A 25,453-nucleotide genomic window follows, 5' to 3' on the forward strand; every position below is an offset into this window, starting at 1 on the left:
TGTTTACAGCCACATTTAACCATGGTAAAATTTTTATTGATTCCCTCCACGGGTCTCCGGGTATTTTTAGGTTTGCGCTCTTGTGTATTTGTAGCCTTGGGCTGAAGATTAGTCTTGTGATCTTTGTGTGCATGGTGCATTGTGTCCATTACAGTTAAGCTTCTCTGCGGGAATTCAACTGCAGCGTCCCGAGGTCTCCAGAGATCTACAGCAAGAAGGATGCTATCGGCTCAGACCCTCATCGCATGATCTGTAGGCTGTGCCAGAAGCAAGAGAAATATTTGCCCTTAAGCGTTGGCGCTTTCACAATGAACACTTTCTTTTACACAGACGGTCATAAATCATTCCCAGGATTCACTGCAGATTGGATCATTAGCTTGTAAAGCAGTTTCTGATTTGAAGCACTGAAGTGGATTGCATCAAAATGCTGAGTAGCGTTCTCCGAGAGATTTATGTTCAGTATTGTAGACCTGAAAATAGTCAATTTACTTGAAAAGCGAGAGTCGAATTGAGCAACACAGAATTTGTAAGTTGCTTTGATATGAAAGATTTTGTGAAGTTTTGTTTCTTTTCAAATACTCTTAAGCTATTTGTATGCGCAAGCATGTTTGTGCAAAAGCTTCTTTTTTATTAAGCTTTTATAGGCTTTTTAGTACAGTTTACTGTTTATTCTAGAGATGCATGATATTGAAGTTTTGCCAATATGATGATGATGATTTTCAACTCATTTTTGCCGATGCTAATATAAGTTTGTTTCTTTTTTGAGTTTCAAAGATTTTTTTTAAGAATACTCAAATGAAAAGAAAACTTCACAGAGTCTTTGTATATATTACCATTAAAATCACAGACATTAGCATGTAGGCTGTCACTTGGACTGATTCAGTATACACATGATGACCGACTTTTTACATTCACTTAAAACATCTTTTCGTGTTTTTTACATGACCTTGTGTGTATTTGACAGTTTAAGCACAATATGAAAAAAAGTGGAAAAAGAGGGTCCCAGTGCAGCAGGCACGGCTAAAAGCCATCTGAAACCTATAATCGTGCACACTCCTAGCTGAAATGATCCCCATAGCACTCCTTACAAACGTGTGAGCTGACTTGCATAACCAACATGTCTTTATATATCGTCAAATCATATCAGTGTGATTTGTCATATCTGGCCAATGCCGGTATGTTATGCATAAGCAGTCATTGGCCGCTAATTTGTACATTACTAGTAGAGCCCGACCGATATGCGTTTTTTCGGGCCGATACAGATATTAGGGAGTAAAAAAAGACCGATAACGATATATCGGCCGATATTCTTTGTGTGTATATTATAGTTCAGTATATACTACAGTATATTATACTAAAGTACTGTACATAGAATACACTATATACTTTAACATAATATACTGTATATGAATAAATACAATGCAATGCAATGATCACTCACATATGTGGTGATCACTCACAAATGTGGTGATCCAACACTTATATTGATGTGACTAAGATATGTACTATAGGCAAGAAGTTAACAATAAACTTTATTATCCAAAATTAGTCTGATATCAGTGCACTAAACAGTAAACTTGACTTATTATAAATAACTTTAAAACACAAAGAGAACAAAATACATAAAACTTGCATCATTTGCAGTTTTGACGAGAATAACGTTATAAAGAGAAACTTATGAAGTCATTGATTAATATTAGCTTTACAGTAAGTTGTGTACTTCACAAATTAGTTAACGTTAGCCACTCACAGTTACGAAGACAATGCTTGACGGAGCACATACTAATGTACGCTATGTTTAATGTTGTGCTTGTGCACAACGTTTTTATAACACAAACCCAGGGTTCCGTGCAAACTTTAGACTTTTATAAAAATAAAGCGTCTTCGCTCCGCCTCTTTTATTTAGCAAGGGTGTAGAGTTGCGCGAGCTTATTGAATCAATTGCTCTGAAATGAGCGTGTTAACTAACAACACAAGCAGCAGTAATCTCATATAGTGTTATATAAGTGCACGGCTGCGCGTAGTTTAAATGTGTCATTTCTCCGTCTCGCGTCATTTCTCCCGCTTGCGTTTTAACTCGCAAGTCGACAAAGAGACGGATTAAAAACACCAAATGTAAGCGGGAATGCGTCTCTCTTGTCCATTTATAATCCAATCGACCAAAGCGTGTCTTAATACCAGGTGTAAAAATGTTGTGAAGAAGACACTGCGTGACTGCTTCTATGCCACCTGAACTGAGAGACTGACTGAATTGAAGGGGGTGGGGGATTGGCTGGTGTCACTACAGTGAGTGATCTGGGTCGCCATTAGCAACCAGTATGGCGCACTCTGCTGGACAAACAAGTACTTACATCTTTCAAATGCATTTAATGTGTTCTGTAACAAACGTTCATATCGGCGCATATCTGCGGCTTATACGCCGATACAGATATATCTGCGACATGCTCATATCGGCCGATAAAATCGGCAAAACGATAAATCGGTCGGGCTCTAATTACTAGTTTATTCATTTGATAGATCATTTGATCCAAAGTGACATTGATTCATTCATGTGATTCATTTTATATCAGTTTGTGTGCTGCCTGGGAATTAAACACATGACCTTGGCAATGCATACAGAGTTTACCATGTGAACAGGAGTACTCACTTTCCTGCCCTACTGTAGATCAGATCGATTGTATGTCATGCTTAAATTTCAGTCGACAGGAAACCGGAGCAGAATATATTTCTGTATACATACTTTGTAAAGCTTTTCTTTGATTTTAATGCAGCATTGTAAGGAAGGAAGATCTTACAAATTTGTTTTGCTTTTGTAGCATTAAAGACGACGCATAAATGGCATAATTTCAAGGTTAGCCGTGGCTATGATGTGAACCTGGCACCCCAAAAAACCTTTTGACAGCAGCATTAATAAATTAGGGCTGTCAAAATAACGCGTTAATTTCGATGAATTAATCTGAGAAAAAAATAACGCAGATTAATCCATTCCATATTGACCTTTGAACCTGGAAATGTTCTAGCCACCATTCGACTGTAAAATGAAGGAGGGAGACGAGAACGCGCTGGCTGTGATTTGATCATTGATTGGAACATTTACTTATAAAAAACGGCCTGATGGAAGTGATGATAAAAATAAAGTTGTCTGCAGCAAAGAATTTGCATATCACATAGTTCGTCCACTCTAAAGTACTACATCAATGCAAAGCATCCAGGAGTTAGCATTATTTCGGAGGTACGACCTAGCACGTCCCGTAATACCAAAGGTAAACGGGCTGTTTTTTTATTTAAGGTTTATGTTCAATTGCACAAAAAAGCCCTGCAATTGATACTGCATTGTTAAACTTTTGGTAAATAATCTTCCTGAAGCACTTTTGAATTTATTTCCTTAGCATATTACTGTAGGTAATTTTGTTGATTGTTATGACCATTAATGTCACTAATGCTGATTCACTGATTTTTCAATACAAATTATGTATGCGATTAATTTAGATTAATTAATCACAGAGTATGTAATAATTAATTAGATAAAAAAATATTGATTGACAGCCCTATTATAAATGTGTTGTTTTTATTACAGACATGGCATGTGTACATTTAAAAGCATGCAGAGCTTAATGACACTCATTTAGCTGCAGAGAGGAACACTTGGATATCTGTTTTGTTTTTAAGTAAGCCTGGCCTCACTGTTTTTCCTTATGTTTTATAAAAGACTTGACAGTAATCAGAGACTTTGCCAAATGAGTCACTACAGTATTTGTGTGGCTGTATGCTGCAGTCTGTCTACACACTTTATCAGATGTCATAACACTGTCCTCTGATTCGGTTTCATGATTCCTTCAAAGACAAATATGGCCAGTTGACAGAGAAGTTTCTTTTTTGTTTTGTCTAAAATTGCAGTATTAATTTAGTTGACTAGAGTTTGGTTTCAAAACGCAATAAATCCATTTTGAATAATTTTGGTAAAAATGTGTTTCCTGTACCAAGAAAGTGACAAGATGAAAACCACACTTTTCTGTTACAAACTTTCACATAGCATCTTTAGGTTATAACAACATAAAAAATCAAATCCATAATTTGATTTTCCAAGATTTTTTATAAAAAATAATTATTTTCTCGCAAAATGCAATATATCCATGACAAGTTGTTTTTTTCCAAAATGCTATAAATCTATTGAATTAATATATAAATATGCATTCATCTTTGCCATGTTATATTCATTTAGTTGACTAGTGGTATACAATGATTAAACATTAATGGCATTAAACTTACTTTGTCATATTAAGAACACTGTCATTGCTGCGGTTATACTTGAGATGTCGTCACTGAACTTTTTTTCGACAGCGATCAGCTGTAAATGTTTTGGGTCTGCTCGGTTTTCGTTGACTTCGAGTAAAAAAATGGAAAGTTTTTCATAAGATCCCCTGGGGTCAATGTGTTAGCATGACAGAAGCTTGATGCTGTCGTGTGAGAAAAAGCAACAGCCGGCATTTTTCTTTCACCCAAGTGTCTCTCGTGTAAATTATTAGATTTTGATGGCTTACGTTTTTTTCTTCGCTACAAAAAACCACCACAGGTTTATCAATGCCATCAAAAGTATTATTTTGTTTTTGTTTGTTTGTTGATCACGAAGTAGGGCTGCACGATTTGGAGAAAAAATCGAATTGTGATTTTTCTGATCAAAATTGCGATTTGTGATTTAAAGTGCGTTTTTTTTTTTTATAAAATTAAAGAGCTACATCCAGGTTTGTTGTGGTGGTTTTAACTGCACCAAAGAAAGATGCTGCGCTACTGTTTATTTAAAACCTCTTAAACATTGTACCAAGTTGTCTGCTGGACTTTGCTCTTCCGCAGACACACTTTTTGTTTATCAAAAAACATTAAAAGAATACAATTTAACAAAAATATATTGAACGTTTTATTTAAAATAACATACTGGCCAATGTATTTTGGCTGTCACTACAACAATGCTTCTGACAAGCAAATGTTTCGTTTTTTTCTTTTACTCATAAGACTATACTCATCTTGTTTTACTTTTCAGGCATCTGTAATAAATGTAAATATGAAGAGTTTGGTTCCAAAACGCAATAAACGCCATTTTTGAAAAAAAATGAGTTACTGCCAAAATCAGTATTATATCAGGTCAGTAGTTAAAAGTAAATAATTAATTTTACGCAAAATCCAATACCCGCCGTGATATTCTGTCATCTTTTCTCCCTTTTTTCCCAAAATGCGACAAACGCCACTGCTCCTTTTTTACAGAATGCAATAAATCCATTTCTGATATTACAGCGGACCATTCACGCAATGTAAACAAACATGGCGGCGCGCTGAGTACACGGAGTCCTAGTTTTCCTCATCTACTTTGTACTTCGTGATCAACAAACAAAACAAAATAATACTTTAATAGCATTGCCAAACCTGTGATGGTTTTCTGTGACGGGAAAGAAACGTAAGCCATCAACAGCTAATAATTTCCGCGAGAGGCACTCGGTTGCTTGCTCTCCAGACAGCATCAAGCTTCTCATGCTAAAACATTGTGTTCTTAATATAACAAAGTAAGTGTTTTGGTTAATGCCATTAATGTTTATTTTTTAATCATTGTATACCACTAGTCAACTAAATAAATATAAAATGGTAAAGATGAATGCACATTTATACATTGATTTAATAGATTTATAGCATTTTGAAATAAAAAACTGTCATGGATTTATTGCATTTTGTGGAAAAAAGAATTAGTTTTTATAATAAATCTTTGAAAATCAAGTTATGGATTTGAATTTTTTATGTTTTTATAACCTAAAGATGCTATGTGAAAGTTTGTAACAGAAAATACTGGTTTTCATCTTGTCACTTTCTTGGTATAGAAAACACGTTTTTACCGAAATTTATCAAAATGGATTTATTGCGTTTTGGAACCAAACTCTTCATATATTAGTTATTAGAATCTATGATTTAATATCAGCAAAAAAATACAAATAAAACACTGCACAGTCCTTACTGTAGGATTTTAAATGTGGAGCTGCAGAAGCTTGTTCAGTTAAGAGTAAGGAGTGATTTTAATTTTTGTTGTGTAATGAACATTTCTGACACCGAAAGCACCAGGTTACTGTCACTTTAAGACACAAGACAGCTTTAAAACTGCTCTGCTTCAATATACTGATAAACATCCAGCTGTTTATGTTCACTTAGACAAAAAAGAAAACTTTAGTTTAGTGATCCCGCGTGTGCTGACTGCTCGCTGTGTGCGTGCTTCATGAACCCTCGTGCCTGTAAATATACTTTCAAAGCGGTGCGGATGTGCGTGTGCAAGAAAGTATACTGTACCTCTTTCGTCTGTTGTTTTCCGGGCTTTAATGAAACCTGCTTATGATTTGATGAGGTGCTTGTCATTGTTTGCGATGCATGACAAGAAACGGACGTATACACCTTTCTTTAAGTCCAACATTACCCAAAAGGAAAATGTTTCCTTACATTTCTGTCCTTTATTTGCAGATTAATGAGTTATAATGGGTTTTAAAAATGACTGAATCCAAAATTTGCCTAATTCCATGACATTCCGCGGTGTGCAGTTAATTCCATTTTTATGCTTGGATTTCGCGATTCCGTCCGTGTTTCCCACATCGCCGAAATCATAGGGCCCTAGACTTTGTTGAGGAGTTGAACTGCTGCTCGCGCAATAGCGTTATTTGACGTGTAGTCAGCACCTCAGTGTTACAATGTCCTCTATTGGTTAAACTGCATCAAACGTAAAATGCGTATGAAGCGAACTGTCAAAAACTGCGTACTAGATGATTGTTATATTTAATAGTTCTGAATCAAAATAACCGCAGCTCTTGCGATTCGAAAATCTCAGCCATTCAAATTGTGATTTCGATTTAAAAACAATTAATCGTGCAGGCCTATCACGAAGTACAAAGTAGATGAGGAAAACTTGGATTCTGTGTGTATTCAATGCGCCGCCCTTATTGTTTACAGTGCGTGGAATGGTGCGCTGTGATTGGTTAAGTGGATTTGCTGCATTCTGCAGAGAAGGAGGACTGGCATTTATCGCGTTTTGGGGGAAAATGGAGGAAAGATGACAGAATAACACAGCGGATATCGGATTTTGTGTTAAATGAAAATGTACTTTTTAATACTGATCTGATAAAATACTGATTTTGGCTGTAACTGTAAAAAAAATGTTTATCGCATTTTGAAACCAAACTCTTCATATAGACGGTTTCATCGGACGCACGTGCGCTAACGCAATACACGTCTGGATCCGAACTTTACTTCCGGTTTTGTTTTTTTAATGGTCTGTCTAGTTGCTAAAGTGATCTCTTGAACAAATGCCTCGTCGAAAATAACAAATGTTTTGAGTTCCTAGGTAATCTATGTGTTGTTGTTTTTTTGCTTGTTATATAAATTGCGTTTTTAAAGTACTGTTGTTATTTATTCTTAGCGAGTTTACCGGAAGTTGCGTGCGGACCATGACAGCCGCTTGTTTATGTTCTTACTGCTGAAACCGTCTATATATAGTGAATATATTTTAATTACAACAATATACGTTTCAAATTTCTGGGGAGAAAAGCATCACAACAACTACTGAACATGAACAGTCATGTTTATTGTTGCATAAAACAAATGTAGACATTTTAACAATGTAAACAAACAAAAATGTATCAAATAAAAATCACTGTTATCATGCCAGATGTTAATATTATATTATTCACATCAACCTAAAACTATGACCATATGTTACTTTTTTATTAAATTATTATTAAAATTACATTGCTCATGTATTGCAAACCATTATGGTATGCATTACACGATATGAGCGTTTACTGTATGCAGTCATACTGTAAATGCATCCTTGTTCCCTGCAGTGCTGTGTTTTATGGAATTCTCTTGAAGCAGTTGTTAGGGAGGTTAAATGCACTAGAGAGCAGAATGAGGTGACATGAGGTTTCATTAGCAGGAAGTGTTGGTCCGGGGATTGCCGGATTACTGAGCCAGTTGTGGTGCTGTTATTATTAGAGAGAGGAAGACTTTTAGGTCATTCACTGGTATCAATTACCAGGCTGACCTTTAACATGCTTTAGTCGAAAAACAACTGGCTGGGGGGGAACGTTGATTGCGAAGGATGGTTAAGTCTGCTGAGCCGTATTTTTACTAATTACTCTGTGATTGGGCTGTGATGTGGTTGTGAGGTCACCTGGTCATGCTGTGTTGATGTGCTGTGCTTCTCATCTTGACCCTGCTCTAAAAGCCCAACCAATTATCAGGTCTGCTTGCCGACGCAAGCCACCGTTCATTTCTAAGCACACGTATGTTCGAGACTTGTTTATGCATATTTTTGAATAATGGAAACCATCTGATGCAAATATTCATGCTGTGTAACATTTACACATTTATGTGTTTGCCCTGGGGTTCCCACTGTCGGTGTTTATGATGCAATTGTGAATTATAATTATTAATAAATTAAATTAAAACAGTGACCTCTGTAACCTTTAAGTAACCGTAATTGGGTTTTTTTTTTGCAGAAAGTAGGAAAACTTGAAACAACATTGATGTGAATGTTTAGGTGTAATTGTTTAGTTTAAAGACAAAATCAGCAGTATGGTGTCTTTACAGGACCCGTTTTTAATATCCCTGACATGCAGACATGTTTTTATTAGGCATTTATAACCCTTCTACATTAATGGCCTATAATGTCATTCACCCATGACTTGTAAAACTGTATTGGTTACATGCTCCTAATAAGCACCATATGTTATTATTTCTACCAGTTATAGGTTAACCTATGGATTATAAATTAATACTGATTCAAATACTTCAAACATCCCTAGTTTCCTGTCTACATATGTACGTACTGCTGTAAAAACCAGTATTCTCGTAGAGAAGCCAGTCCTAATAAAGATGTCAATTATAAAGACAGGTTGGTAAATTACCTAAGCAATTACTAAAGCAAGCATGTATTATTTAGATAGCGTCATTTTTGGAGGATGTGTGTCGGTAGTTGGGTATAATTGCGATGATAGTAATGATTACAGTGATGGATGTCATCCAGATGCCATGGATGTAAATTAAAAGGATAATCACTCTCTGATTTGCTTCCTTTACAGAGACACCAGCGAGGAGTGCAATGGAATTGGTGGTGCTCTCCCTGTGGAGCCCACGCCCGGCTCGAGACTGAACGAGTGGTGTCCTGCCGCACCCCCTCTTGTCCCTCTGCCCGCGCTCCACCCCACCAGTATGGGGGACGGCCTGGACGCAGTGCAGATGTCGGGGAGCAGCAGCAGTCAGGGGCAGGCGTTGTCCCAAGCCTCTGGGTTAGCCAACCCTCCTGCCCCAGAAATTGTCGACCCTACCCGTCCCAAGCGCCTGACCAACCAGCTGCAGTTTCTGCAAAAGGCGGTGCTGAAGAGCCTTTGGAAGCACCACTTCGCTTGGCCTTTTCATTCTCCTGTTGACGCTGTTAAACTGAATCTGCCTGTAAGTGATCTAATTGTTTGTTTGATACCTTTGTTGTGTTTGGGATAAGTTTCGGTGAGACTGCTGTAAAAATCGTAACCCCTTTGAACAGAAATTGTTCTGTTGGGTAGTATGCCGGCCGCTCCAGAGCTATTGTGTTTAAGTCTTTACTACAAGCTGTTGGACTCGCAGGAGTTATTATTTATAGCAATTCACACAGAATATTTCTTTAAAAATGAAATGTAGTGGTTAGAGCCGCAGTGCAACACAGTATGCATTTAAGATTTGTTTAGTTTCAGAATAAAAGATTTTAAGGAAGAGTAGGGTAAAGTATAATATAGTGGTGTAAAGCTGCCTGACTTATATTTATAGGTAGGGCTTTTAAACTTGACGGTGTTTTTAGATGTTTTTGAACTTGTGATAGATGTGGCTGATTGGGCAGATTTTGGAGATCATTCCATCAGACTTGCAAAATAAATGTCATATGGCGCTTTTTCATTGCATAGTATCCCACCATTTGGGTCGGGTCAGCTTACTTTTGGGGGCTTTTCCATTGGGTGCAGTAAATAGCCCCCGATACTTTTTTTTAGTACCACCCCGGTTGGGGTTCCAAGCGAACCGAGCTTATACCAAAATGTGACGAGAAAACACTGTAGATCACTGATTGGTCTGAGAGAATCGTCACTACCAGCGTCATCGCTATAACGTAAACGATTAGCTTTACCTTCATGCTAGCTTGCGCTGTCTCGAGTAAAACTGTTGTCATCTGTGCTTTGCTGTAAGTTCCCAAACTCCCTTTTAGCGGTGAAAAACATTCACATGTTGCGAATCACATGACAAACACGATGTGCAAACATCTATTTGTGGTGGTCAATTTGAATTTTGTGGCAGACTGAGATATAAGTGCATATATAGGAATGTACAAAGACGCTCTCACTTGTATGATGTCACAGCAGTAGGCAGCGCAAATATAACGACACACCTATAATCCCTCCCACTCCAAAGTGTTACTAAACTTGATGGAAAAGCAAACCAAGCCAAAGTGAGGTGAGCTGACCCAAACCAAATCGTGGGGTACTATGCAATGGAAAAGCGCCAATATATGAATTGTAATACTTTTGCAGATTGCGCCGTCTCTGTGATTTCTGTGTCGGTGGTGGGGCACACACACACACACACAAAGAGGACAGCGACAAGTGAAGAGAAATTATTTGAGAATTATTATGTGTTTTCCTGACGAATACAGTCAAAAAATCATCTCAAAGTTGCAATCCACAGCTCCGAAGTCGGAACATTAGTGACCCGTGCTGGCAAATTGAGTTGAAATGAGCACATGTCCGAAATTAGTTATTTAGACATTCTCTATTTAAATAAAAAAATCAAAACAATGCATGATTTGTTGGAATCTGACACAAAAATTACAGCGCTACACCTGTTCGAAGTTGATAGAGTCGGCAAATTCAATTTTGAGAGAAATCTAGTTAAATAATTTTTAACAAATTCACCCAACCATACCTTAAAATCACTGGTAAAGCTAATAGATTTGGCACACACAAAGTCAAAAACAATATATACAGGAAACATATATGTTAAACTTTTTTCTTTTATTGTTTGATTGACATTGAAAGACATACAGTTTTAAGATCTACTGTAATGCAAGGATCTAATATAATGCTACACATCAGATATTGTTCCCCAACAGCACCAAACATTCACCTAAAGGCGGGGTGCATGATTTTTGAAAAACACTTTGGAAAAGGTAATCGGGCTGACTACCAAAACACACTTGTAATCAATCAGCAGTAAGGGGCGTGTCTACTAAGCGACATTGTTGCCTGGGGTTGCGTATGTGTGGGGCGGGTCTATCAAAAGAAGGTCCAGATTCTATTGGGGCAGGGCCGTGTGTGTTTAGATGATTTCAAATGTCATCATTGGCTTTCAGAGATCATGCACCCCGCCTTTAAGACATAACAGATTAAATTTGCAGGGATTTTTGTCAAAACAGAACTGTAATTCTGTGTATATGTCTATATATCAGGGTTGTGCTCAGGGCTCGTATTCTTAAAGCTTCTTAGTATCCTCTCAGAAGTTTTTAAGAAAAATTAGAAGCTTTCTATGTAGGAGACTTAGATTAAGAGCGATTAAGGACCAATCTGAGAGCAACTTTGAGCAAGGAAAATACAAAAACTTTTATCTTGGTCAGGTGGCAGGGCTGACCTCATTGGTACGTATGACACAGTCTTCCTAAGACTGTGATTTGATTGGTTGTACAAGAAGGAAGAAAAAGAGTGCTTTTTTAAGTGTCTATTATAAGCCATCAGATTGAAATAACAGGTATACTTGTTCCTGTTTTACCGTACTCAGACACACACATGCTATATATGTTTTTGATGATGTTGATGATGTTACTGCGCGCCGAGGTCAAAGTGATGCAAACTAAGTGCTCATCTGCCATACAATATAGTTCTCATTTTTATCCACTTAAAAAATCACCACGTTTTATTTTGTGCCACCATACTTACTCATGTAACTACTCATGTAACAGTCTTTAATTAGGGAAAACATGGAAGTGTTTGGTGGCTTCTAAATTCATCCGTTTGGATCCTAAGGAATGAATAGGGCTAGGCTACATGCTAACACATTCACAACACGCTGTACAAAGATAAAGTGCACGCATTGAAAAAAGATAGGTATGTATTAATTAGTCTAATTTGAGGTAAGAACATAGTAAAATATTCAAAAACTGTGATGTTTTCCTTAAAGCATCTTAAAAGTCCTCGTCGATACTCCTAACAATTTTGGACCTTAAGACCTCTTTTAACGGTTAAGATGCTTTCGGAATTACTTTTTTTCTTTACTAGGATCTTTTCTTAAATCTTAAAGGGAATCCGCCCACATTTCTATGGATTTTCTTAATATTTTGTCACCAGGAGCAACTCTTTGCGCTAAATTTTTTCATGAAAACATGCCCAGATGTGTCAGTCAGCGTGAGAAAGATTGTTTTCGAGTCTTGTCACTCTTAATAACGCTTTTAAGATCTATTAGTTACGAACTTTATCTCTCTTAATAACCACTTTAAAAGCAAGCAAGTCCTGCACTCTATTTTCTAATTCCTGTATGTTTTAAAACCGAAACAAAAATGTCAGATGTGCACGTGGATGGACACGTGTCTTTGTATTAAGGGGGTCGCACACCGGACGCACAGCTCAGTGCCGCGCTGTTCTAAATAAAATTGAACACATTGTTTTCTATGAGTATACGCACACCGGCGCCGACATGTTGAGTCTGTCCGCGGCGCCCAGCTTTGACTCAGGAAGTTGCTCAAATCCCTGTCCTGCCACAGAGCGCCACTCACATAGTTTAACATTGAATAAATCATATTTGTCCCAAATCATTAACGATTAACATTGGCTGCTAAACGTATATTTTGCATTTTGAAGTAGACGCTATTTGACTAAACTCGCACTATTTAATGGGCACTTCCGGTGTACGATACCTCCGAGTTGTCCTAGACGCGCCTCGATGTGGCGCTGAGCTGCGCGTCCGGTGTGCGACCCCCTTTAGGTTAAGGACAGTACATCTCTCAGACAGCATACAAATAAAGATAATTTTTGATGTTTAATGACTATTTATAGCTTTGAAATCGCAAGACATCAAATCGACTTTATTTTTTTTGCCTCCAATACAAAATTTGACTTCGCATTTCGACTTGTTTTGCCAGCACGGGTCACACATGTTTTTTTTATTAATCTTGTGGTATTGTGATGTCAAACGCTGATAGTCCTGCATGGTGCCATGGGAAGGCGGACAAGCCATTTATGGGATATAGATGGTCTGAAACATTCTGGTAGTGGGACATGACAGATAAGCCCAAAGCCATCATTGGGGATTGTAAATCAAAATGTTTGTGCAATGTGCACATTGTTCTGGTCCTAGTGGAAACTTGGGGGAAACGTCTACGATTGGCACAGCACACTGTTGACTTGAGTACTTAGTTGCTAGAAAGTTGTGGTTGCCTTAAGACTATAAATGTTGGGGGTTGTTTGTTTTAAGCATTTTAGTGAATTGCTATGCTAATATTTTGCAACATTTCTTCCCCAGGACTATTATAAGATAATCAAAAATCCTATGGACATGGGAACAATCAAGAGGCGACTAGAGAACAATTACTACATAAATGCCCAAGAATGTATTCAAGACTTCAACACCATGTTTACTAACTGCTATATTTATAATAAGGTATTGGTTCACTTTGCATGACAAAAAAACAATTTATTTGACATCAGTCGCTTTGGAAAAAAGTGATGTAAGTGGGCAGGAAGGTAATGGTGTGTGTCGCCCTCTGCAGCCTGGGGATGACATAGTCTTAATGGCAGAAGCACTGGAGAAGGTGTTCCTTCACAAGATTTCGGAGATGCCCCAGCAGGAGATAGAAATCAAGACTACGGGAAACAGAGGTCGTGGCCGGGGCAAGAGGGAGCAAGATATAAAACTCTACTTGAGTGCTATTCACACTGACACCGATTAGAATTGGACCGTCAATGTTCATATATCTGTCTCACAATAACTTCTTATTTCTACCACTCCTTTAGATGTAAGCCTGAGGATAGGGGCTACCATGGAGTCTTCGCCTTCCCCCCATACACGTGGCCTTTCCAGTCTCACGCCTGTGCAACAACCGAGAGCACCGCCACAAGGGCCGCCTATTTTACCTCCCCAGCCCGCCATGCAAGCCTTGCCCCCACGGGTGCCTCCTTCGCTCCCTCCCCATGCGCCGCAATTAGGGCCACCTTATTCTTTGGGACCCCCTGACTGCAACCCTCCACCCCCCATCATGACGGCTGTGCCTCCTCTTCCCCCCCAGACCTCTTTGCCGCAAATGCACATGCAGCAGAGCACCGGTTCCATTCTACCAAGCCCCATCCCAATGGCGCCGAAAGTAAGTCAAGTTACATTTTGTTTGATTTAGAATTGTTTCTTGTAATCCCCCCTTTATTTCTAACACCTCTTCTTGTTTTGTTTGCAGCAGAGAAAGAGTCAGAAAAGAAAAGCGGACACCACGACACCTACTGCGAATGACCAGCTGAGCGAGTCTTCACCTGCTGAGTCAAAGTCGGGAAAAACTCTGCCACGTCGGGAAAGTGCACGACCTCCAAAACTACCCAAAAAAGAGGCACCGGACTCCCAGCACCACTGGACGCTCGCCACTGGGACCCATAGCCCAAAGCAACAAGAGCAGTTACGCTACTGCTCGGGCCTCGTGAAGGACATGTTCTCTAAGAAGCACGCGGGATATGCTTGGCCTTTTTACAAGCCAGTGGATGTGGCCGCTTTAGGGCTGCACGATTACCATGACATCATCAAACATCCAATGGATCTCAGCACCATTAAGGTTCAAATGCAGCTCGAGATCGAAGTATGATTCACTGTGTCAGTCTCTACTTTCCGTGTTCATTCTTTAGTTTTTTCTGTTACAGGATAAGTTGGAAAACAGACAGTACAGAGATGCTCAAGAGTTTGCAGCAGATGTACGGTTAATGTTCTCCAACTGCTACAAGTACAACCCTCCAGACCATGAAGTGGTGGCGATGGCACGCAAACTGCAGGTACATGACGATGTGAACACCTGCAGAGGATTTTGCGTGTTAAGCTCAGAGTATTGTCTGTTTTTTATGTGTACACGACATGCACAGTCGAACGCACAGCCCTGCAAAGTATAGTTTATTTGACTCGTATGTGTACACAGATGCAATACATCATTTGGGTTAATACAACATTCTCCTGTAGGTGCATGTGCGACCTACGCATAAAATGTACACAGGGTATTAAAAATTTAGCGGTGCGCAAACAGTACGCAAGCACTGTTCTGATGACGAAAATTGTGTCACACGCACAGTACACGGACCCTTGCGTACACATAAATTATTTTTTTCTGTCCAGATATGGAATATCAGGGTTTTTTGTTTGTTGCTTTAATTTTTAGTTTCCATTTATTAAAATGCAATCCATTTGTTAACTTGTGATGTAACGAATACTATTCTATAGTCCCAGGCTTCGCTAATTTCAAGTGAGACTAGAATTTAAACAGCTGTTGGCACTGTTTATTAGGGTGGTCCTTATAATGGGTCAATTTGAATTGTTCCTACAATATCTAGAGGTTGCTCAAAGCCTTTGAATATTTCCGAAATCACATATTTTTGAAAAAACGCACAACACACATAAAACTTGCTTAAGTCAGGGAATTTGACATTTGACTAAGAGTGGTAACCCAGTAACTAGTTGACACAGACTAGGACCTTCTCAAGCGAGTTCATGGCAAGTTTCTCATCTTTTTTTAAGGATGTGTTTGAGATGCGTTTTGCTAAAATGCCTGACGAGCCAGAGGAAATGATGGCAAACGCTCCTGCGCCAGCGCTCCACCCGGCTCCTGTCAAAACGCAGCCGCCCACGGGCCCAGCTTCATCCTCGGACACCTCCAGCGACTCCTCATCCGAATCTGAATCGTCCACTGATGACTCTGAGGAGGAGAGAGCTCAGAGGCTGGCAGAACTTCAGGAGCAGGTGAGATGAACTAAAGACAAGTTAATTTCATCTTTGTTATTTAACCAGTAAACATAGAGTAGATCTGGGATGGAAACGATGTTAAAATTAGAAATGTTAAGTGTATAAAACAACTATGCATATTGAACTGTCCAATGAGAGACTATATCATTTCTTTTAAATGATTTTTGGTGTTTTCTTGCTTAGCTGAAAGCGGTTCATGAGCAGCTGGCTGCCTTGTCCCAGCCTCAGACCAGCAAACCAAAGAAGAAAGAGAAGGAAAAGAAAGAGAAGAAGAAAGACAAGCACAAAAAGAAAGCTGTACTGGAGGACATCCTGGAGCCACCTCCTGCCCTCAAGGCTCAGGGAAAGCCCAAGAGCAAGACCGATGCCCTGCCCAAGAAGCCCAAAAAGCTTAGGTAGGCCGTTTATTACACCTTTAAAATAGAAAAACAAGTAAGCATTGTTTAATTTGTTGCTTTTTAATAAATCAGTCATGAAGTTATAAGCAATAGTGTGTATTGTTTAAACACCAATATTCAATTTCTTTTCCCCTACAGCAAAAAGGAGGGAGGTAAGGGTAACCGCTCCATGGCTCCCTTGGGCACGGCCCCACCCACCCTGCAGCCGGTGACAGGCCTGGATTCTGAGGAGGATCTGGGTCTGACTGGAGGGCAAGCAATGGCAGGCATGGCCGCTACGGAGAAGTGTAAGCCCATGTCATATGAAGAGAAGAGACAGCTGAGTCTGGACATAAACAAGCTGCCTGGAGATAAACTGGGGCGCGTGGTCCACATCATCCAATCCCGCGAGCCCTCGCTCAAAAACTCCAACCCGGACGAAATCGAGATTGACTTTGAGACGCTAAAGCCCTCCACACTACGAGAGCTGGAGAGATACGTGTCGTCCTGTCTGCGCAAGAAGAAGAAGCCGGCAGGTGGGTGCATATATGATCAATATCACTTGAACGAAAAACCTACTTTACATGTCAATTGTCCTGTGAATCATTACGGATCAGATTGGCTGTGATTAATCTGATCATTTAGTCGGCAGTGTACCTACTTTCAATTCACCAAGATATACAAGTTGTTTATCATGTATTTAAATTTTTATAAAACTGTATTTTCTCCCTGTAATTCAGTTCCAGAGAAGTCCATGGACGCAATGAGTTCGGCAAAGACGAAAGGTTCGTCATCTGAGTCGGGCAGCAGCAGTGAGTCCAGCTCTTCAGAAAGTGAAGACTCGGAGATTGGTGAGCCAAATACAGAAGCAGACACATTTTTAAATCACTTGCGGTGTTACTTGATCTGTAAAACAGCATTTTTCTTCAACTCAGGGATGGCTTCCAAGACGAAGAAAAGAGGCAGAGGTGAAGGAAAGAGAGCTCATCACCAGGCAATGGCACCGGGCATGCAAGTTCCTCATCAACCGCAGACGCCTGTGCTGCAGCCCACCATTCAGCTCAAGCAGCAGCAGCAACAACATCCCTCGCCAGCCACTTTCATGGCTCCTCCTGTTACAGCGCTGGAACCTTCACAACTGCTGGAAGCCCCCTTTGACCCCCTTTCCCACTTTAGTCAGCCCCTCATGCACCTTTCCTCTCACGCTAATGACTCGTCCTCCCCTGCACCACCCCACCTCAACGCTCACCCTCCGGGAGGCCCTGTGTCACCTGAGACGCACCCGTTCCTGAACCAGCACCCCATTCTTCCTTCCCCGGGTAAGTGAAAGATGTACATCACCTTTGTTTTAATAGCTCCAAAAGTGAGCAGTACCGAGTCGTACTATATACGATAATGATGAGGTTATAAAAAGGGTAGAAGCATTTTGCAAGTCGTCTTCTACCTCTTTTTCATCTGGCTTTTCCTTTGTCCACAGCCCTACACAACGCAATGCCCCAGCAGCCTTCACGGCCCAGTAATAGGGCAGCTCCGCTACCTCCTAAACCTCCGCAACAAAGCACGCCCCAGCAGCAGCAACCCCAGCAGACGCTGCCCCAGCAGCTCCAACAGAACCAACAGCCTGCTGCTGCTCCTCCCCAGCACCACCTTCCTCCTCACCTCCTACACCCTTCTCAGCAGATGCGTCAGCGACCCCTCTCCCCTCCCACGCTCACTCCCCAAGGCCTGCTCTCCTCTCAGCCTCCACAGATGCTACTAGAGGACGACGAGGAGACGGTTCCCTCCATGTCGCTGCCGATGTACCTGCAACACCTTCAGCCGAACCGCCTGCAGCAGCAGCAACAACAAACAGCCTCGTTATTGCAGTCGCTGCAGAGCAGGCAGCAGCCAGGGCAGCCGTCGTTGCTGCAGTCAGTGCAGGTTCAGTCGCAGATGGGGACGCAAAGCTCCCTACCCCCACCGCAGCTCCCCGTTCAGACTCAGCCCCAACAGGCGGCATCGCATCAGCCCTCCCCGCAGCTCTCGCAGCATCAGGCGAGACACGTGCAGCACTCGCAGCAGCAGCTGAGCTTTTCTCAAGGCCCAATGCAGGCCACACAAACTCAACCCAGTCAACACAAAGTCCCAATGCCTCCCACCAAAGCACAGCAGATCATCCAGCAGCAGCAACAACAGGCGCAGCAGCAGACGCAGCATCACTCTCCACGTCAACACAAGTCTGACCCGTATAACTCAGGTAACGCTTCGGCACACGTAAGGAGGGTCAGCTGTGTTTAAAACTATTCAGCTTTTCCAGTAAAATGTATATAAATTTTTTGTTACTGTTGATTCATTACCATAATTTTCTAATCATTTACTCAATTTTTTTTATTATTCAAATACAGTGGTGACTTTGTTTTGGTTTTGATTTAACTTATATTGAGAAACGTATCAAATTATGTTTTTATTCTAGCTAAATAAATGTGCTTAATTTTAATAGTATCTTTATTTCTACAGCACACATGCGTGATAACCCCTCCCCACTCATGATGCATTCCCCTCAAATCCCTCAGTATGCCACTTTCCAGCAGTCCCCCCCTCAGGGCAAAAAGGTAAGCATTGTTAAGTCCCGTTACCTGCTTTGGCACACGATGTCCGTAATAGCTGACACTTTTGTTTGCTTCAGGAATCACAGCGAGGTCCTTCAGCTCTTGTCGGTATTAAAGAGGAAAAGCTGCCCCCGTCGTCTGTGATGCGCAGTGAGCCATTTAGTCCAGCCATGAGACAAGACTCTCATAAACACCCTGAGACCAAACCAACAATGCCGGGCCACAGCCAACAGAGTAAGTTTATGTAATTAGATTTTGGCAATATCTGACTTTTTTCATGTTTAAAGGGGACAGAGAATGAAAAAACATTTTTACCTTGTCTTTGTTGAATAATGGTAGTCTACCCACATTCACAAACATACAAAAAGTGCTAAACATGCTAAACAGCTCAGTCTCATAGAAACTCCTCTTTTAGAAATGTCAGCCAGAAAACAGCCCAATCTGAAACTGATGCTTATGACATCACAGGCATCTAACTGCCCCTCCACTTTAAAATAATTGACTACATTTTTTGAGTGGCAGCAAAGTCAGCCAATCAGTAATGAGATTGCAAGTTAAGCCAGTAGGGGGAGCCAAATAGGTGCAAAACCACTTGTTTAAAATCCCCACCCTAATAGAGCTATCTGAGAGAGGTTTTTAGGAAGCTTCTAAGGCATTACAGACCCAAACAAAACATTTTTTGTCTACATGTCACATCACAGAACATGGATAAATACTCCGTTCAACCATTCTATGTCACCTTTAAGTGCTATAATTGGGTCCCCAGTGCTTCTATCAACTTAGAAAATGTGAAAGATCAACCCAGTAACTTAGTTTTGATAAACCATTCTCTGTAAGCATGTGAAAAATAGCTAATTGAAATTTGGCTCCCCTTGTGATGTCAGAAGGGGATAATACCGCCCCTTAATCTGCATTATCCAACCACAACACTGCCATTTAGTGCAGCAATCAGCTCATTTGCATTTTAAAGGACACACCCAAAAACGGCAAAACATTTTCGCTCACACCTACAAAGTGGCAATTTTAACATGTTATAATAAATTATCTATTTGGTATTTTGAGCTAAAACTTCACAGACTCCTGGGGACACCAAAGATTTATTTGATATCTTTAAAAAAGTCTTGTGAAATGTCCCTTTAAAGGTGCAGTGTGTAAATTTTAGCGAATTGCAACCAACGGCTTAGTCCACTGCTCACCCCTAGCTTTTGATACACATAGAGAAGCTATCATAGCCGCCACCGGACAAACATGTCATCGCCGGAGACAACTTAGTAAAAAAATGTGTCCGTTAAGGGCTTCTGAAGAAAAATGGCGACTTCCATGTAAGGGGACCCTCTGTGTTTGTACATAAAAAGGTCTCTTTCTAAGGTAATAAACACATAATGATTCGTTATAAAAAGGTATTTATACACCCCTGATAATATAGTTTTGTATATTATTTTGCATTTCTGTCAAGAGATCCTTCTAAAAATTACACACTGCACCTTTAAAACATGCGTCATGTAAAGTCAAGCTTTTTTGTCCAAGTTAAGTTTTGTCCTAATATATATGTGTGTTCATCTGATTAAAGGAGCCGATATGAAACCACTTGAAAGTTCCCGACCTGTCATACGCTCGTCTGAACAGAGCGGCCCACCACCTTCAATGCAGGACAAAGACAAATTCAGACAGGAACCCAAGACACCCGTGGCCCCTAAAAAGGTACAGGTGGGTGCATGGAACGTTCTCATCAATGCAACTTGACCTGATTATGGCAGTATATCTTGTTATCATGTACCAACTCCTAACCTTGCCTAATTCGGTCCTAGGATGTGAAACTGAAGAATATGGGTTCCTGGGCGAGCCTGGCACAGAAATCCACCTCTGCTCCCTCGTCCGGACTAAAGTCGTCCAGTGACAGCTTCGAGCAGTTCAGGCGCGCAGCCCGGGAAAAGGAAGAGCGAGAAAAAGCTCTGAAGGCCCAGGCCGAGCAAGCTGAGAAAGACAGGCAACGCAGAGAACAAGAGAACAAGATGCGGTAAGAGAGACACTGAAAAGGGAACGAGTTGAATTGCTATGTTCACATGCACACAATTTTGTCAATCCGACTGAATTTAATCTGATTGCAGGTTATGACAATACAGTTTACATGCACCATAAACACTGCAATCTGATTAAAATGTTGGTTTACATGTACATTCTATAGACTGTTTCATCAGACGCACATGCGGTGACGCAATTACGCATCTGGTCGGAACTTTACTTCCGGTTTCTGTTTGTTTAATGGTCTGACTAGTTGCTAAACTGAACTCTTGAACAAATACCTTGTTGAAAATTAACAAATGTTTTGGTTCCCTAGGTAATCTACGTGTTGTTTATTTTGCTTGTTATATAAATAAACTACTTTAATGCTGCATTCAGACCAGCCGTGGTAGAGGCGTCAAGCGCGAGTGATGTTAAGTCAATGTAAAGACGCGTTGACGCGAGTCTGGAGGTCTCGCGGCGCGAATGAGGCGCTTAGCACGGTAGATGTGATTCCGCTTCATTCGAGTGTCTAGTTCACGCGATTTGAGCGCTGCCGCGGGAAACGCGCGAGTTGAAAAAATGTAACTTTGGTGGAAAACGCGCCACAATAACCAATCAGGAGCTTGTTCTAGTAGCTTCGTGATTAAAGGAAGCGAGCGGAGTCCCAGAAGCCCCTCCCATGACGTGAATTTTCGCGTGAATGTCTCTATGACTAGAATTTCACACGTGGCTTTCACGCACGTATGAAACAAGAAAACTCATAATGTTCCAGCGGCAAACTAGGCGCTGTAGACGCAAATTTGACGCCTCAAACGCGGCTGGTGTGAACCCACGTTAAAGGACTTTGTTGATATTTATTCTTAGCGAGTTTACCAGAAGTTATTGTTGACCACGAAAGCCACTTGTTTATGTTGTTACTGCTGAAACCGTCTATATAATCCAAACCAAATGGCTGCGCAAGCGCACAGCTAGGGTTGCCAGATTCGCATATCAATACCATCCCAATGGAAATTTAAAATTAGCCCAAAAGCATCCGAAAAAATTAGCTTGTGGGAACAGTTTAAACATTAGCTCAAATCTGAACTGGGGGAAAAAGCAGAGGACTTGGCAACGCGGCGCATAGCATATCTCGTTGAGTTCATGCTTTATCTCGGAATAAATGTAAAAGTCAAAGCTAAGTTGGAGGTTGTTCTTCAGAAGCAACGAAAACACAATTTCCGAAAGGCACGACGCGATTTTATTGCTTTATGTAGCCTAATGTTATGAAAGTACACATGAATCCTTAATAATGCGTGTTGCCATTGCCTTGCTATTGCATGTTTCTGTGACGTAAATATGAGGTAAATATAAAATTTGTACTTTTTGCGCATGTGCACGTGGTATTTTTGCATCCGATTGAATAAATGCAACGATTCACGCGTTTACATGGATACTCTTCTCCTGCTGATCGGATCACAGATCGGACAACGCAATCAATACAATCAAAATTTGCATTTGATCGGCCTCAATCGTATTGATTAAAGTGTTTACATGAATGCTTTTCAATACGATTGAGCCGATTGAAACGGATTATTTGGTTGTATGTAAACGTACATACATGACTTATTTTAACAAGAGTACTGAGTGTGTCTAAGATCTTGATTTTTTGTAAAGGGGGCGAGATGATGAGGAGTCCATGGAATCTGCAAGAAGACCCCCGGAGGAGCCCCGCAGGCGGTCGGAGCAACAACAGGTTCAGCCTCCTCCTCAGCAGCAGCAGCACCAAACGCAGTCTCAAACCCAGAACCCGGCCCAGCCGCCCGCGGCCCCACAACCTTCCCAAGCGCCGCCACAGTCCCCTGCCTCTTCCCAGAGTGCACTTGACCAGCAGAGGGAGCTTGCACGTCGCCGGGAACAGGAGAGGAGGAGGAGAGAGGCGGTAAGTTGAAATTAAATACAAAGATCTTGTGGATGTGGAAATAAATACGGTCGGTTATTGACGCTTGTTTTCTTGACCTTTCCAGATGGCAGCTACTATCGATATGAATTTCCAAAGTGATTTGATGGCTATCTTTGAGGAGAACTTGTTCTGAGTGTAAGAGGAAGCGAGAGACTGCAAAAAAACCCAACAACGACCAGATCACGGATTCCTCTACACGGACAGAATGGACTTGTAAAGCAGTAAGGGAAAGAGACCCCGTCTGACCGCAAGAAACACTGAAGAGGCTGAAATAGCGATGCATAAGCTGAGGCCCTGTGAGGGAGGCTGTAGCTCTTCTTTTGCCTTAGCAGAAAGAGAGAGGGACCCTCAGACTGGGACGCCATCGCCTCTCCGGCATTCCTCCTGGATTTGGCATTGTGACCGTGGCAGGAAAGAGAGGACTTGTGTGACTCTAATTCAGAATATGGGAGCAATGGACAATGCTACGATTAGCGGAGGAATAACCTAAACGACAACATTTAAATGTACTGATTATCTGTAGTACGGCATCCATCGACTGCCAGACGTCTGAGGGGGATTTGTTGTTCTCGTTTCGTTTCCCTTCCATCGTTTTGATTTCGCCATATGTCCTTTCCCCCCTTACACGGCAGGATGGGATCGGGGGCACTTAAGATCTTCCTCGGGAGAAGAGGGGAAGTGTACAGCTCGCCTTACACCGCTGACTTGTAACCGTGACAACACAAATAAAATTCACCAGGGGCTGTGATAAATGACTAACCGTGGTGTGTTTCACACTGTTATCATGTGCAGATGTTTCATTATGTAGGATCTACTGTAAAAAGGTATTTTCTTAATTACTGTTTTGGTTGATTTGGTTTTCTTTTCCTTTTTTAAAAAAAATATTTTTAACTCTCTCTTACCAACACCTCACCCCCCCCCCCCCTCTGATGTCTATGCCAAACATACGCATATCCTTTTACGCCCGAAACGCTTCACTTAACGTCTTTCTTAATATATAAATATATTTTCTTGTTCTCCCCACTCGTCATTAAAAGTTTAGGTAGTCTTGTAGAAAATAAACCCTAATATATGCATTATTCTGACAAGTGTTAATCGAGGCGAGAAACGGAGATCTACTTTTCACTTTTCATCGTTTTCACGTAAAAGGAATCCTATGGCAGGCCGGAGCGCTGATCTATAAGAGGCGGTTTCTGTTTAGTTTAAGTATAATTTAAAGAATACAGGAACTATTTTAAGTGTATTATACATGCATACATACATATAGAAGGAAAACTCGCAACTCTGTGCAAACTGGTACACGCATTTTACAATGTCATGCTAGCGCCGGGCAAAATTTAGGCGCGACGGAGCTCTCAGCTGGTCACTGCATGACTCCTCCTTTCTTTTCACGTTTCATTACAACTGCACAGAGCGAACTCTGTATGCTGTACTAGATATAATTACAAAAAAGTTTGCAAAAAAAATCAAATAATCGAAACCGTTCTGATTTATCATTGTTCTTGTTCGATTCTAGTGGATGTGTTCTAATTCTGTTATTTGACTCTCAAGAAAGGGTGGCGAGGACACAGTTTGAGACCTCGGCAGGTCCTCTGAGTTTTCTCTTATAGTGTTTTCTCCAGTGCCTGTATTGTATTGCGATTCTAGTTGGCATTTATTGCGTTCTGGGAGGGCGAGGGAGGGCCGCGGTTCGATCCGGGTGGGAAATTTGGGATTTAGGGGAGAGCTCGTGTTTAAAAGACGAAAAAGGAAAGTCGACGTTTTATATTTTACCCATTTACAATATTCAGGTTTTAGCCGGACTTCTCGAGTATACGCCATACAGCTACGTTTTCGTTTTCTCAAAACCGCTACGAGGATTCGTTCGAGCAGGCTATTAGGTGTGTCTGGATGCATCGTCATATGTCAGTATGGTTATATATGGAAGGGGAGGTCGGTCTAACCTGGAAGTTGAAATCCCAATAACACTTCATTTAAACGATATGCTTTGCAAACTTTTTTCTTTTTTTGGTCATGAAGTCCACTTATATAAATATCTAAGTTTTTCTTTGGTTAATTTGGTCTGTAAAAGTTAAAAGAGAAACACTTCATTCCTTCGAGCCTTTAAGTGTATTTTTTCGTGGTAACAGTTGGACATTATGTGCCATAGATTTGGATTGTCCGGAGAATGTGCTGACCTGCAGCTCAGCAGAGAGTTTGCTTTATTCAGGTATTTTGTTCTTTTGTTTTGTTGTTTTTTTTCTTTTTGGGTTTGTTTAACATTTTCCTCGATTACTGTTTGGTATGTGCGTGGGCTATCGAGGTCAATGGTTCAATCTGTTATGATCATGAAATAAACTCATCTCTTTTATAGAAAATTAAATGAAACAAAAAAAAAATGAGCCCGTCTCCTCTTTTATAATTCATACACAGAATCAGAGTTGTGTTCAATGCAGCATATCAGTTTTGCTTTGTTTAATATCAGATTAGTTTTTGCTGTTAACCTATTAAAACTGAATTATGTTGCTTAAAAAAGGCTTTTCAAACCA

At 40.7% G+C, this 25,453-nt stretch overlaps 1 protein-coding gene across 2 annotated transcripts in view; it reads left to right on the forward strand.

Moving 5' to 3' along the window:
* The window catches only part of brd4 (bromodomain containing 4), a 38,131-nt gene extending 14,317 nt beyond the window's left edge, over positions 1–23,814 (forward strand). Inside the window, exons 2-19 of one of the 2 annotated variants that reach the window (XM_073856971.1) lie at positions 9,105–9,474; positions 13,555–13,692; positions 13,802–13,955; positions 14,064–14,392; positions 14,480–14,845; positions 14,931–15,059; positions 15,793–16,014; positions 16,201–16,412; positions 16,554–16,930; positions 17,135–17,245; positions 17,330–17,713; positions 17,872–18,630; positions 18,891–18,985; positions 19,060–19,216; positions 20,553–20,689; positions 20,791–20,999; positions 22,640–22,904; positions 22,990–23,814. In XM_073856971.1, the coding sequence (XP_073713072.1) occupies positions 9,105–9,474; positions 13,555–13,692; positions 13,802–13,955; positions 14,064–14,392; positions 14,480–14,845; positions 14,931–15,059; positions 15,793–16,014; positions 16,201–16,412; positions 16,554–16,930; positions 17,135–17,245; positions 17,330–17,713; positions 17,872–18,630; positions 18,891–18,985; positions 19,060–19,216; positions 20,553–20,689; positions 20,791–20,999; positions 22,640–22,904; positions 22,990–23,058 (4,483 nt within the window). In that variant the 3' untranslated portion in view covers positions 23,059–23,814. Of the gene's footprint in view, positions 1–9,104; positions 9,475–13,554; positions 13,693–13,801; positions 13,956–14,023; positions 14,393–14,479; positions 14,846–14,930; positions 15,060–15,792; positions 16,015–16,200; positions 16,413–16,553; positions 16,931–17,134; positions 17,246–17,329; positions 17,714–17,871; positions 18,631–18,890; positions 18,986–19,059; positions 19,217–20,552; positions 20,690–20,790; positions 21,000–22,639; positions 22,905–22,989 lie in introns of those variants that run through there. The other variant, XM_073856970.1, reaches the window with a different exon arrangement.
* Positions 23,815–25,453: the final 1,639 nt, after the last annotated feature.

Source organism: Misgurnus anguillicaudatus, chromosome 19 (genome assembly GCF_027580225.2).
Source record: "Misgurnus anguillicaudatus chromosome 19, ASM2758022v2, whole genome shotgun sequence".
In the NCBI taxonomy this organism is placed as follows: Eukaryota; Metazoa; Chordata; class Actinopteri; order Cypriniformes; family Cobitidae; genus Misgurnus; species Misgurnus anguillicaudatus.